Here is a 14387-nt window from a genome sequence, read left to right on the forward strand (position 1 = left end):
TGTACCTTACATCACTGAGAAGTCTTAGCTTTCATTGATGACTTATTCGTGATTTTGTGGTGACTATAAAGCAGGTTACCATATACATACTGTGTTTGAATGATTCCCATTTTGTATTATAACAGTGTAAAGCAATTGTTACGTTTTTTTTTACCCACAAGTTGTCCAGTGTCATTCAACTTAGCATATCTAAATCTAAATTATTTTCTTACGTTATACATGAAAATGAGTTATGTACAGTTTCTGACATGGTTGGTGAAATCTTCTTCTTTCTTTGCCTACAAAAGCTATTAAATGATAGAATGTCTGAGCACGTCTATAATAATTCAACCGCTTACTCAAATTTTATCATTGTGTGGTTAATATGTGTTTTGCCTAACTACTATAGTTAAACGTAATTTCAATAACTTGGAAGTTTTTGTACAACTGTATGGATAATTTTTCAGATTCTTCTTTCTTTCAAATGATGAACTCCTTGAGATTTTATCTGAAACAAAAGACCCTTTGCGGGTGCAGCCTCACTTGAAAAAATGTTTTGAGGGCATCAGTTCATTACAGTTTACTCCAGAAGAGGAGGTGGTTGGCATGATATCAGCAGAAAAAGAAGTTGTTCCTCTGAGTGGGAGTAATAATTCCTTCAGAGGCAAGGTAAATAGTACAAATTTGTACAAATGCCATTGTGTTTGGATAAATTAGCCTTTTTAAATTTATAAAAATCTGTAGATTTTCTATTTGTTATAATGACACAATGATGAGTGAGTTGAAACTGATATTAAGAGTAATTTACTAGAAAGTAGCATTCACAGATTGTGTGTAAAATTATATTTATGATGACTATGCACCAATATACATTTTATCATCAACTGGAATGGTCATTTCACTACGGAAAAATAAGTTTTGAATTTAAAGTAAATGAAATGTGCAGATGACAAGAAATAAGGCAGACTATTTTTTTCCCCTCTGAATTTGGCCAACCCGAGGGACATAGACTTTAAAGCTTGTTGGTATTTCTTTTCCTCTCTTCCTTCAACAACTTTTTCAGCCTCTCCTCATCAGATATGTAATGTATGGACCTCCTTTTCAGTGGCTGCTCTTCAAGCAATTTTATGCTGTTGACTTTGCTTCTCAATTCTTCTCTGTGTTTGATCATTTATAGTGTAATGCTAGTTTCTACTGGATCTCTTTTGACCTCTTGTACCCACTTTGAGATGATCTTTAATGATGTGATGTAACCTAAGATTAAGTTATTGCAACCCCCCCCCCCCCCCCCCCCCACCCCCCCCCCCCCTCAGTATCCAAAATGTTTCAGCACCACTGTGCCATCATCAGTGGGCTTCTGTCTTATTATTCTGTAATGTGAACGTTTTTTTATTAAATGATTACAAAAGTATGTGGATGTTTAGTTCAAACAATAGTTCGTTTCTTTTTGTTGATACCTTTACACTTGGTGTGCATGATTTTTCTGGATCACTTGTGTGTTATTTACTACAGGTAGCTTGTCATCTGCAACCAGACAATGTTTACCTGTAGTAAATAATTCACAAGTGATCCAGAAAAATCATGCACACGAAGTGTGAAGGTATCAACAAAAAGAAACAAACTATTGTTTGAATTAAACATCCACATAATTTTGTAATCATGTAATAAAAAAATGTTCACATTACAGAATAATAAGACAGAAACCCACTGATGGATGTCACAGTGGTGCTGAAACATGTTGCGTTATGAGAAGAAATGGTGTTTTGCATAACTGATGGACATCACACCTACAATTTTACCCTAAGATCTTTTTGCTCAGTCAGTTTTCATCCATTTGTGCAAGGATTATGAGAGTCCATAATGGAGACAAGATTTCCAAGTAGTGACAAAGCAACAGACTCTTTATTTAAACACACAATAGTAGAAAATAAATCACAATCAGTGGCACTTGTTGTTGGACAGTAGTGTGACAATTAGACATTTAAAAATCAGTCATTACATTTCTTTAAAATAGCATTTAAACATGAAAATAATGAAGTAGTGTACATAAAGTATATATTTTTAGAATCATGAATAATCACAGTATTTTATTAAATAATTTTAAATTTCCATTACACACGCGAGACAGATGTCCCCTCAAGATCACTATTGCTACTTTCTTCATGTATTCTCACAGTATGTGAAAGGGAAGAAAGAAAAAACTCATATAATGAACACCTGTCAGATTCCTGAGAAATGAAACTAGTATTTGCATCTATAGAAGCCTGCACAAGAATATTCACTTTCTTTCACAGCTACAGTATTCACAGTCACTGCTATCATATCAGTTAGCAACAGCATAATGTGTATGGTATAAATAATCAAGATTCATTGCATACTGGATGTGCCCTAGTCCTGTAAAATTAATGAGTATAGTTCAAAGTTAATATGCAAAACATAAATATTAAACACTCGTTCAGCTCCCACAGTTTTCAGTGGACTGGTAATCATGTATATTATCCTAGATTTTAAGTGTTCGTAATCCTGTGGAGATATATTCTAACTAGTCAAGAGTCACATTGGTGATCATTGAATCAGATGCATTTTTTGTGCCAGCACTGCATAAAATATGTCATGTCAATATGATGAACTGTTTATAAAGTGTTGTGTGGGTAATAAATTCATAAAACTGTGTCCAGTGAAGATAGTTCATCTATGTTTTCTGTGATGGACAACAGACCCAGGTATATAGAAGATAACTCAAGTGATCACTTTTTACATCAGAAGTTTCTCATAGAAGCAGATGCCAAAGAGTTGCAGAAAGCTGGTACACCATGACTTAATTCTGTAAACAGTCCAGGGCTCCAGTTCAGAGATGTAGCAGAATGAATGAGAAGGAAATTATCAGTGTTTAGTTTCATAGAGGAGATTCTTTCCTTCAGGAATTACAATTTTTATTTTGTACAGGGACAAATGGGAGATCCAGGAAAACCCGGTGATTTTTTCATGCGGAAGAAAACCGGGGAAAACTCGGGAATTTTTTAGAATTCTGGGAATTTTTCATTGTTTTAGTTTTTCGGTAAATTTTTGTAGTTTTGGCTGGTAAGAACCGATACTATAACAAAGGATATTACTGTATCCTGCTACTGCAGAATAGTACTGCAGCGTTAAAACATGAACGAGAGAAAAAACAAAAACAAAACTAAAGTTACAAAGAAAATATGTCATATAAAATAACAGTGCTCGTACAAGCGTCTGCCAACAGCAAAATGTCTCAAAGGCTTTCGGAATGCTATGCAGTGCTTCATAACAACACACGCGAGACAGATGAGCGTGGCATCACAACTGTTTACATTTGACTCATTTAGTCATTTACAAGTGGGTTCATGCACATGCACAGTTGAGTCCCAATATGAGTAGTACCTTCTCCCGCTTCTGGCTACAGAAATGTGGCCGTTGGCTGTGTAAGCAGCAACCAGCCACATGGGGTACCTGGCAAAATTTTACTGGTGCTCCCAAGGTGCCAGATTCATGCGTGCACAGCAAGCCCAGAAATGGTGACGGGGAGGGGGGGGGGGGGGCAAACCTGGGTATCTGAACCGTGCAGCAATTTCAGGGGAGGTGACAAATCCATATTCTTCAGGAAAAGAACATTGTTTCACAAAGCACCTAGCGTCCAGTGCACGTCGGTCTATCAATTGATTGATTGATTGATTTTTATTGCCAAAAAACAAAACATTTACAGGGATGTAAAGCTTGTATAAGCAGTGTCAATAAATGTACTAACAACAATGATACTAAATACAAAAATAATTAATCTGTGTTAGAAATTATGCTCACAGAAATCTGTCATTGTACAAAAACAGTTTTTAATAAATAAAGTTCTTACAAATATCTTTAATTTTTTCAGCTCCAGACTCATAACTGACATTGGTAGTTCATTAAATAGCTTTACAGATGTATGAAGCTGTTTAGAGTTTTGGTATATGAGCAGTAGTCTTTTCTTACATCATTACAGTGTTGTGTGTTATAACTATGTACACTTCTATTTTTCATGTAGCAAAACGTTTGACAAACTTTGATAAGGTAACTGTTCTTTCGCAGAAAGGAAAGCACACCATGTAAAGCTGTAGCAAGATTAGAGAGAAAAATCGCTAGGACCTAAGGATTGAAGAAATGTGCACTGTTTTGCCTGTCTCTTTGTCTTCACTGGTTTTAGATATCCTATATTTTGTTTTATCTCATACAGAAGATGAAGTTACTAGCTAATAAGCAATAAAGAGTCCAGATTTTCTGAAGAGTTCTTGTTCTCCTGGTTACAAATAATCCTATCCAGTATTGAGAGGTTTCTTTTTGTGGCTTAAATTTCCTCGAAGATATATGTTTTATTTATCAGACTCTACAGAAAGATGTGCACTACAAAATGAACTACTAGATTTCTGTGGCTGGGAGCTATCAAGTGAATTAAAATACATTCACATAACTACGGAAGCCTATAATATGTTACTAGTTTCAGATTTTATTTTATTTCCACCTTTCTGACAGTTAAGCATTAATCGCCTTGCAGAACAATAAAGTTATTTTTGTGAGTTTACTAAAGATATTTGACTTTTTATTAAGCTTCCTCGCTGAGGCAGTTAATTTATTTGAAACGAAGTGTTTAATTCCACACTGTTGGTTAGTTTCAACTTTTCGTTGCATTTCAAGTGCACATTTTCATCTTCTAGCACGTTTGGCATTATGCCATAATTAAGAACCAAACATGAGATAATACAGCACTGGTACTCCAAGAAAATTTATGTCCCCAAAACCACACTGAAATGTTTCATATCAGGTCAAGGCCTCCGTCATTGGGAATCTGGACATACAAATGTGCACAGTATGGCAAACTATACATTTTAGTATGGTTCACGAAATTCCAACACTCTTGGAGTACCCTCTTATGTGTTGTTTCTTTTATGACATAATGTAAGAAAGATCTTTTAATGTTTTACACATACGAACATACCGTACGGGCTTCCTATGCATGTGCGGTGAGGCCTCTTATCTGGTGCTCTCTGGCAACTGCTGAAATGAATCTATTTCTAACAGGTTGTGGGAAAATATTGCGATATTTTCAAAGTAAATTTCCTTTTACTCAAGATTAACTATGTACAATATTGTACGATGTATTTCTTAAATCGCAGAGTGTTTACTCTCTTTTAAAAATGTACTCTTTGATGACAAGCCATTTAGAAGAATTTCGAGCCCGTAAGATCAGAGATTTACGTCGGTATTAAAAATTTTACTGGTGTATTTGTGTGATATATCTTAAAGTGTAACATGTGCTAAACAGATCAACATTATATGTGAAAGCTTAGCTTTTCTTGTAGCTTATTAATCTTAGAGACAAATATTATATGCAAAAGCTTTGCTTATCTTGTAGCAGCACTATGTATATTAATTTAAACCATTGACGTTGGTAGAATTCGAATTTATACTTTCGTAATACGAAAATATTCAGCGTACATGTTACTGCAAATCAAAGATCTTTCCAAAACATGTTTTTTCCTCCCTGAGTTTCATTTTCTAAAGTACCGGGAAATTCTATGCTGTTGTGTAAAACCATATTCATTCAAAGGATATGTTTTGCAGCTCCGAGGGTAAGTATACTGTCACCTAACAGGGTAAGAGTGTATTTTCACCCGGGAGAAAATGTATTTTTAACTGGGAGATCTGGGGAAAATCCGGGAATTTTTTTTTCCCTGTCCGCGTACACACACTGGTAATTATAAGTGCTGCTCAAATTTTAGAATTATTTAATAAATTCTTCATAAAGATAAACAAATCAAGCAGCAACACAGAGAATTACTGAAATAATGTAAATTTCCTTAGCACTGAGCAATTCAAAGGTGAACTTTTCAGAACATTCAGCAAAACTGCTGTATAAGATATGCAAAATGTGATAGTATCACTAAAAAGTAAAACATCAGCAGGATGGGAATAGTTAATCAGTCCCATCAAGAAGGTTATTTTCCAGACAGACTTAAATACACAGTGGTTAAGCCACTATTTAAAAAAGGCACAAAACAACATATGAGAAACTGTTGCCCAATATCTATTTTCTATCACTATCAAAAATATGTGAAGAGCTAGTCACAATATAAATTCAAAATTTCATAGAGAAATTTAAAATAATCTCAAAAAATCAGTATGGATTTGAAAATGATGAAACCACAGCATCTACTATAAACCTTTTTGTAGGTAACATCAGCTTCTCTCTACACAACTCGTTGAATGCCACAGGAATTTTTTGTGACTTATAAGAGGCCTTCGGTAGTGAGAACCACTTCTTGGTACTCTATAAACTGGAAAAAATGGGATTGGGGGCATTGTATTACAATGGTTTAAGTCATACTGAACCAACCGAAGAGAGAGAGAGAGAGAGAGAGAGAGAGAGAGAGAGAGAGAGAGAGAGAGAGAGGTTATATTGTTACAGAGAGGAACTTATACTTCAAAATGGAAAACCATTTCACAAGGAGTACCACAAGGTTCTGTCTTAGGCACAATTCTGTTTGTTTTACATAAATGATCTCCCACTTACTATTGAGTGTCACTCAGTTTTATTTGCAGATGACACATCTGTACTCATTGAAAGTATCAGTACTGACCAAATTCCTGAAACTGTATTAAATACTTTAGAAAAATTAGATACCTGGTTTGATTTAAACAGCTTAAAACTGAGTGTGGAAAAGACTCAGATAATGCAGTTTATAACAAAACAAGCAAAATTAAGTGATATTCAAATCCATCAGGATTTGCAGGAAGCTAGCTCTGTGAAATTCCGAGGAATGCAACTAGATAAAAACCTATCATGCAGCTCACATATACAGTACCTTAGAAATAAATTAAATATCTTAGCATTGGCAATGAGGATATTATACAATGCTACCAGTATGGATGTAAGAATAATAGTATATCACAGCCACTTCAAATCAGTAACTGTATTTTGGGGTTACTCAAAACATATGTGTCAAACATTAAAATTTCAGAAAATAATCAACAGAAATATGTACAATGTAGGGAAAATAAAATCATTCACCCACTTTTGAAAAAAATATAAGTAAATTAAGTGCTCCCTCATCTGATGTATATGAGCTGATTTTCTTTGTACATAGTAAATGTGATTCAATTGTAGAAAATCATTTTCTGCATGACTAAAGCACTAGAAATTACAATAATTTAGTGCTGCCCACCCATTGTCTAAAACTTTATGCTCTAACTCCACAGTATATGGGTATGAAAATTCATGACAAAGTGAAAGGAAGACAACTGTTTCATGTAGCTTTAAAATACTGAAATAAAACCTTGTATGAGAAACTAGTACAGAAATGTTGCTATTCAGTAGAAAAATTGGTGAAGGACAACTTGAATATTTGAGCAGGAGAGAGCAAGTACTTAGGACTATTCATTTTTAAAAGCTTGTTACTTTTTAAGAAAACTTATTATTTGTTGCATGTTAATAACAGTATATTATATCAAACACTGGAAAATCCAGGATGGAATTTAACAATACCAGAGAAGGAAAGTTGCTACTTACCATGTAGCGGAGATGCTAAGTCGCGATAGGCACAATAAAAAGATTCACACAATTAAAGCTTTCGGCCATTAAGGCTTCCTGGAACCTATAACACAAATTGAAACCCTTGCCCTGCAGGAACTTGAGCAACATGCACAGCGCCACCTCAAAAAGCTCTCCATCCTACCCACTCCCTACTGTCTCGGATTACCACTGTCCAACCACTTCTACAACCATCTCCAAACGTCCCCCACATCCCCTCATAGCTGACAAACCCTGTCTCGCAGACCTACTACCTTTATCCCACCCTCCAAAACTCCCTCCCACCACCAAACAGAAGCAAGAACCTAAACAGACCCACAACACAGTTATGAACCTTTCCTCCAGAAGCCTTAGTCCCACAGAAATATCATTCCTTTCCAAAGGCCTCACCTTTTGCCCCACAAATTCAACCATACTGGACTAGTTAAAGACCTTCTTTCCTTCTCCCAGTCCCTACAGTGGAAACACTTTTTCTCTACCAACCCAATGAATCAGACTCAGCAAAAGACCAATATTGAACCTTACCTAACTCAGTTCACCCCCACTGCCTCCAAACCACCCACTGTTAACTTTCCAGAATTTCTTAACCTTGAACCTTGCCTCAACATCATTCCCCAAATCCCTCAACATGCAAACTAACCTTACATCCACAGAAATAACCACAGTCCACCATCTAAAAACTGATCCCGACCTTATAATCCTACCTGCTGACAAAGGCTCCACCACCGTTGTTTCGAACTGCAAGGATTACGTGGCAGAAGGACTCTGTCAGCTGTCAGATACTTCCACCTACAAACCCTGCCACAATGATCCCATTCCAGTAATCCAGCAGGATCTCCAGTCACTACTCAAATCCTTAGGTCCATATCAGAACCTCTCCCCAGAGTCCATCTGTCTACTTACCCCTACCACTCCCCGCACTCCCACCTTCTACATGCTTCCTAAAGTCCATAAGCCCAACCACCCAGGGTGCCCCATTGTGGCTGGTTACTGTGCCCCCACTGAGAGAAAGTCTGCTCTCATAGACCAACACCTTCAACCTATTACCCAGAACCTATCCTCCTACATAAACGATACCAACCATTTCCTCAACCATCTCTCCACAGTTCCTGTCCCTTTACCACATGGTGCCCTGCTCGTCACTAGTGATGCCACCTCCCTGTACACTAATATTCCTAATGCCCATGGCCTTACTGCTGTCAAACACTACCTTTCTAGACACCCTAAGGATTCCAAACCAACAACCTCCCTCCTAGTCTCCACGACCAAGTATATCCTCACCCACAATTACTTCTCCTTTGAAGGCATTACCTACAAACAAATCCACGGTACGGCTATGGGCAACTGCATGGCACCACCCTATACTAACCTATTCGTGGGGCATCTTGAGGAATGCTTCCTAAAATCCGAGAATCCTAAACCTCTCACCTGGTTCAGATTCATTGATGACATCTTTGCTATCTGGATTGAAGGTGAGGTGACCTTATTCACAGTCCTCCAGAACCTCAACAGCTTCTCCCCCATTTGCTTCACCTGGTCCTACTCTACCCAATAAGCCACCTTCCTAGATGACGACCTTCACCTCAGAGTACCTCCGTCCATATTAAACCTACTAACCACCAGCAATACCTCCATTTTGACAGCTACCACCCATTCCATACGAAGAAGTCCCTTCCATACAGCATAGCCACCTGTGGTCATTGCATCTGCAGTGACGAGCAGTTCCTCTCAAAATATACTGAGGGTCTCACTGAAGCCTTCACTGAATTTAATTATCCTCCCATCCTTGTACAAAAACAAGTCTCCCGTGCCTTAGCTTTCCAGTCTCCCACCACAGAGGAGCATTCGCCTCGTAACTCAATATCATCCCGGACTGGAGCAACTGAATTACATTCTCCGCCAGGGTTCTGATTACCTCTCGTCGGGCCCTAAAATGAGAAATGTCCTTCCCACCCCTCGTACCGTGGTATTTTACCATCCACCAAACCTACACAATATACTCATCCATCCTTACACAACCCCTGCTCCCAATCCCTTACCTCATGGCTCATACTCCTGTAACAGACCTAGATGCAAGACCTGTCCCATACATCCTCCTACCACCACCTATCTCATCAAAGGCAGGGCTACCTGTGAAACCATTCATGTGATTTACAAGCTAAGCTTCAACCACTGTGCTGCATTCTATGTAGGCATGAGAACCAACAAGTTGTCTGTCCGTATAAATGGCCACCGACAAACTGTGGCTAAGAAACAAGTGGACCACCCTGTTGCTGAACATGCTGCCAAACATGATATCCCTCATCTTAATGACTGCATCACAGCCTGTGCCATATGGATCCTTCCTACCAACACCAGCTTTTCTGAATTGCACAGGCGGTAACTTTCCCTACAATACACCCTATATTCCCATAACCCTCCTGGCCCCAACCTTCATTGGTCACTGTCCTCACCCATCCAGCCCCCTCCCTGTTCCCATTCCAGCACTACACATCCATCATTTCAACGGCACACCCAGTTTTCTAATTTCTTTTATTTCTCTCATTTCCACTATTTACCCCCTCCCCCCTCTGCACCTTCCCTTCTGCCCTCCATCTAAACTGCAAAACTTGACTGTCCGCCACTCTCACCATTCTATCCCTCCCTGCCCCAGCCTCCTTCTTACCCCCACCCAGTTGCCACTCCCATCATGTACTGGTGCTGCTGTTCGTAGTGTTGCGTTTTTGTGTGTGTGTGTGTGTGTGTGTGTGTGTGTGTGTGTGTGTGTGTGTCTACTCCTGACAAAGGCCTTAATGGCCGAAAGCTTTAATTGTGTGAATCTTTCTATTGTGCGTATCGTGACTCAGCATCTCTGCTATATGGTGAGTAGCAATCTTCCTTCTCTGGTATTGTTACAGTATATTATATTTATGATATTGTAAGAAAAATTGTAAACCAATTTTTTTGTTTTGACAAGTCTCCTGTACATTAAGTCAGTGACTTAAAATTGTATGTTACAAGACAATAAACTTCTATTCTGTTCTGTACTATTGCATTTGGACTATCAGTTACATAATTAGCACAACACTTCCCAAGGTTCAGTTTTAGCAGAATGAAAACAGATTAAAAACTGCTTATATTTGGACTTTCTTGTAAATATCTGTGATTCTTTGTGTATTACATCACTTTGATAGAAGATGTATTTTTCTCTAATAATTATTAATTATTAGAGTTTCGTTAACTAATTTGCTTCATAATCTTCAGGAGTGTGCGCCGTGTATCCAACTGTTCTCTTCATTGTTTGCAGGGTATGGTTGAGAAATGGTTAATTCAGGTGCAGATATTGATGATTCAGTCTCTTAAAGATATTGCTATGCAAGCTGTTTTAGCGTACACTTCTACCCCCAGATCATCATGGGTACTAAACTGGCCAGGTCAAATTGTTATATGTGGCAGCTGCATTCACTGGACTACAGAAGTGTCAGCCTCAATTCAAAACAGCAAACTCAGAGTGAGTTAAACAGTGATCATTGCAACATGTAAAACTGTCTCTCAGATTTTGTGGTTTCGTTTGTAGTATTCTACATGTTCATTTTTCCTGTTGTTGGAATTGCTTTATAAGCTTTTCTTTTAGTTTCAGAGTTTAAACTAACATTGGTTTATTGTTAGTGCAGATTGCTTGCATGAAATTTGCATATGTTATTGTAGAATTAGTGAATATTACAGCAATGTCAAAGTATTTGTGGTAGTTATAATGCAGCCATTAGTTTCCCTAGTGAAGATTGTAAATTTATTGTGTAAAATTATTGTTGTAACAAGTAACTACCTTTCACATAGTGCATAAATACTGCCATACCACAATTAATACAGTACACATACCCGGAATAGTTGGAAATATATGAAACACATTCCAATATGTTGCAAATTTAACTAGTAGAGACGATATAAAATGTAGACTGGCAATGGCAAGGAAAGCGTTTTTGAAGAAGAGAAATTTGTTAACATCGAGTTTAGATTTAAATGTCAGGAAGTAGTTTCTGAAAGTATTTGTATGGAGTGTAGCAATGTATGGAAGTGAAACATGGACAATAAATAGTACAGACAAGAAGAGAATAGAAGCTTTCGAAATCTGGCGCTACAGAAGAATGCTGAAGATTGGAAGGGTAGATCACATAACTAATGAGGAGGTATTGAATAGAATTGGAGAGAAGAGAAATTTGTGGCACAACTTAACTAGAAGAAAGTATCGGTTGGTAGGGCATATTCTGAGCCATCAAGGGATCACCAATTTAGTATTGGAGGGCAGGGTGGAGGATAAAAATCATAGAGGGAGACCAAGGGATATGAGTACACTAAACAGATTCAGAAGGATGCAGGCTGCAGTAGGTACTGGGAGATGAAGAAGCTTGCACAGGATAGAGTAGCATGGACAGCTGCACCAAACCAGTCTCTAGACTGAAGACCACAACAACAACAACAACAACATGGCTACACTCCATACAAATACTTTCAGAACAGACTTCCTCACACTTAAATCTATACTCGATGTTAACAAATTTCTCTTTTTCAGAAACACTTTCCTTGCCATTGCCAGTCTACATTTTATACACTCTCTACTCTGATCATCATCAATTATTTTGCTCCCCAAATAGCCAAACTCCTTTACTACTATAAGTGTCTCATTTCCTAATCTAATTCTGGCAGCATCACCCAATTTGATTCGACTACATTCCTTTATCCTTGTTTTGCTTTTGTTGATTTTCATCTTGTATCCTCCTTTCAAGGCACTGTCCATTCCGTTCAACTGTTCTTCTAGGTCCTTTGCTGTCTCTGACAGAATTACAATGTCGTCGGTGAACCTCAAAGCTTTTATTTCTTCTCCATGAATTTTAATACCTACTCCATATTTTTCTTTTGTTTCCTTTACTGCTTGCTCAATATACAGATTGAGTAACATTGGAGATAGGCTACAACCCTGTCTCACTCCCTTCCCAACCACTGCTTCCCTTTCATGTCCCTCGACTCTTATACCTGCCATCTGGTTTCTGTACAAATTGCAAATAGCCTTTTGCTCCCTGTATTTTACCCCTGCCACCTTCAGAATTTGAAAGAGAGTATTCCAGTCAACATTGTGAAAAGCTTTCTCTAAGTCTACAAATGCTAGAAACATAGGTTTGCCTTTCCTTAATCTATTTTCTAAGATAAGTCTTAAGGTCATTGTTGCCTCACGCGTGCCAACATTTCTGTGGAATTCAAAACTGGTCTTCCCCGAGGTCGGCTTCTACCAATTTTTTCCATTCGTCTGTTAAGAATTCATTCATGTTAGTATTTTGCAGCCATGGCTTATTAAACTGATAGTTCGGTATTTTTCTCATCTGTCAACTCCTGCTTTGTTTGGGATTGGAATTATTATATTCTTCTTGAAGTCTGAGGGTATTTCACCTGTCTCATACATCTTGCTCACTATATGAGAGAGTTTTTTTAGGCCTGGCTCTCCCAAGGGTGTCATTAGTTCTAATGGGATGTTGTCTACTCCCGGGGCCTTGTTTCGACTTATATCTTTCAGTGCTCTGTCAAACTCTTCACACAGTATATCATATCTCCAATTTCATCTTCATCTACATTCCGTTCCATTTTTATAATATTGTCCTCAGGAACATCGCCCCTTTTCTTAGTACTGGGTTTCTATCTGTGCTCTTGATATTCATGCAAGTCGTCGTCTTTTCTCCAAAGGTCTCCTTAATTTTCCTGTAGGCAGTATCTATTTTACCCTTAGTGATATGTGCCTGTACATCCTTACATTTGTGCTCTAGCCATCCATGCTTATCCATTTTGCACTTCCTGTCGATATCATTTTTGAGACGTTTGTATTCCTTTTTGCCTACTTCATTCACTGCATCTTTGTATTTTCTCCTTTCACCAATTAAATTCAATATCTCTTCTGTTACCCAAGGATTTCTATTAGCCCTCGTCTTTTTACCTACTTGATCCACTGCTGCCTTCACTACTTCATCTCTCAAAGCTACTCATTCTTCTTCTACTGTATTTCTTTCCCCCATTTTTGTCAATTGTTCCCTTATGCTCTCCCTGAAGCTCTCTACAACCTCTGGTTCGTTCAGTTTATCCAGGTCCCATCTCCTCAATGTCCCACCATTTTGCAATTTCTTCATTTTTAATATACAGTTCATATCCAATAGACTGTGGTCAGAGTCCACATCTGCCCCTGGAAATGCCTTACAATTTAAAACCTGCTTCCTAAATCTCTGTCTTACCATTATATAATCCATTTGATACTTTCCACTATCTCCAGGCTTCTTCCATGTATACAACCTTCTTTTATGAGCCTTGAACCAAGTGTTAGCTAAGATTAAGTGATGCTCTGTGCAAAATTCTACCAGGCGGCTTCCTCTTTCATTTCTTACTCCCACTCAATATTCACCTACTATGTTTCCTTCTCTCCCTTTTCCTACTGTCGAGCTCCAGTCGTCCATGACTATTAAATTTTCATCTCCCTTCACTATCTGAATAATTTCTTTTATCTCATCATACATTTCATCAATCTCTTCGTCATCTGCGGAGCTATTTGACATATAAACTTGTACTATTGTGGTAGGTGTGGGCTTCATATCTATCTTGGCCAGAATAATGCATTCACTGTGCTGTTTGTGGTAGCTTACCTGCACTCCTATTTTCTCATTCATTATTAACCTACTTCTGCATTACCCCTATTTGATTTTGTATTTATAACCCTGTATTCACCTGACCAGATGTCTTGTTCCTCTTGCCACCGAACTTCACTAATTCCCACTATATCTAACTTTAACCTATGCACTTCTCTTTTTAAATTTTC

The 14387-nt window shown here is 37.9% G+C and overlaps 1 protein-coding gene across 1 annotated transcript in view; it reads left to right on the forward strand.

Annotated features, from left to right (window-relative positions):
• Positions 1–14387, forward strand: part of LOC126336262 (dynein axonemal heavy chain 3) — a 1127841-nt gene that overhangs the window by 336969 nt on the left and 776485 nt on the right. The window contains exons 21-22 of the mRNA XM_049999758.1: positions 447–648; positions 10845–11048. Coding sequence (XP_049855715.1) covers positions 447–648; positions 10845–11048 — 406 coding nt within the window. The remainder of the gene's footprint in view (positions 1–446; positions 649–10844; positions 11049–14387) is intronic.

This window comes from Schistocerca gregaria, chromosome 2 (assembly GCF_023897955.1).
Source record: "Schistocerca gregaria isolate iqSchGreg1 chromosome 2, iqSchGreg1.2, whole genome shotgun sequence".
NCBI classification, from domain to species: Eukaryota; Metazoa; Arthropoda; class Insecta; order Orthoptera; family Acrididae; genus Schistocerca; species Schistocerca gregaria.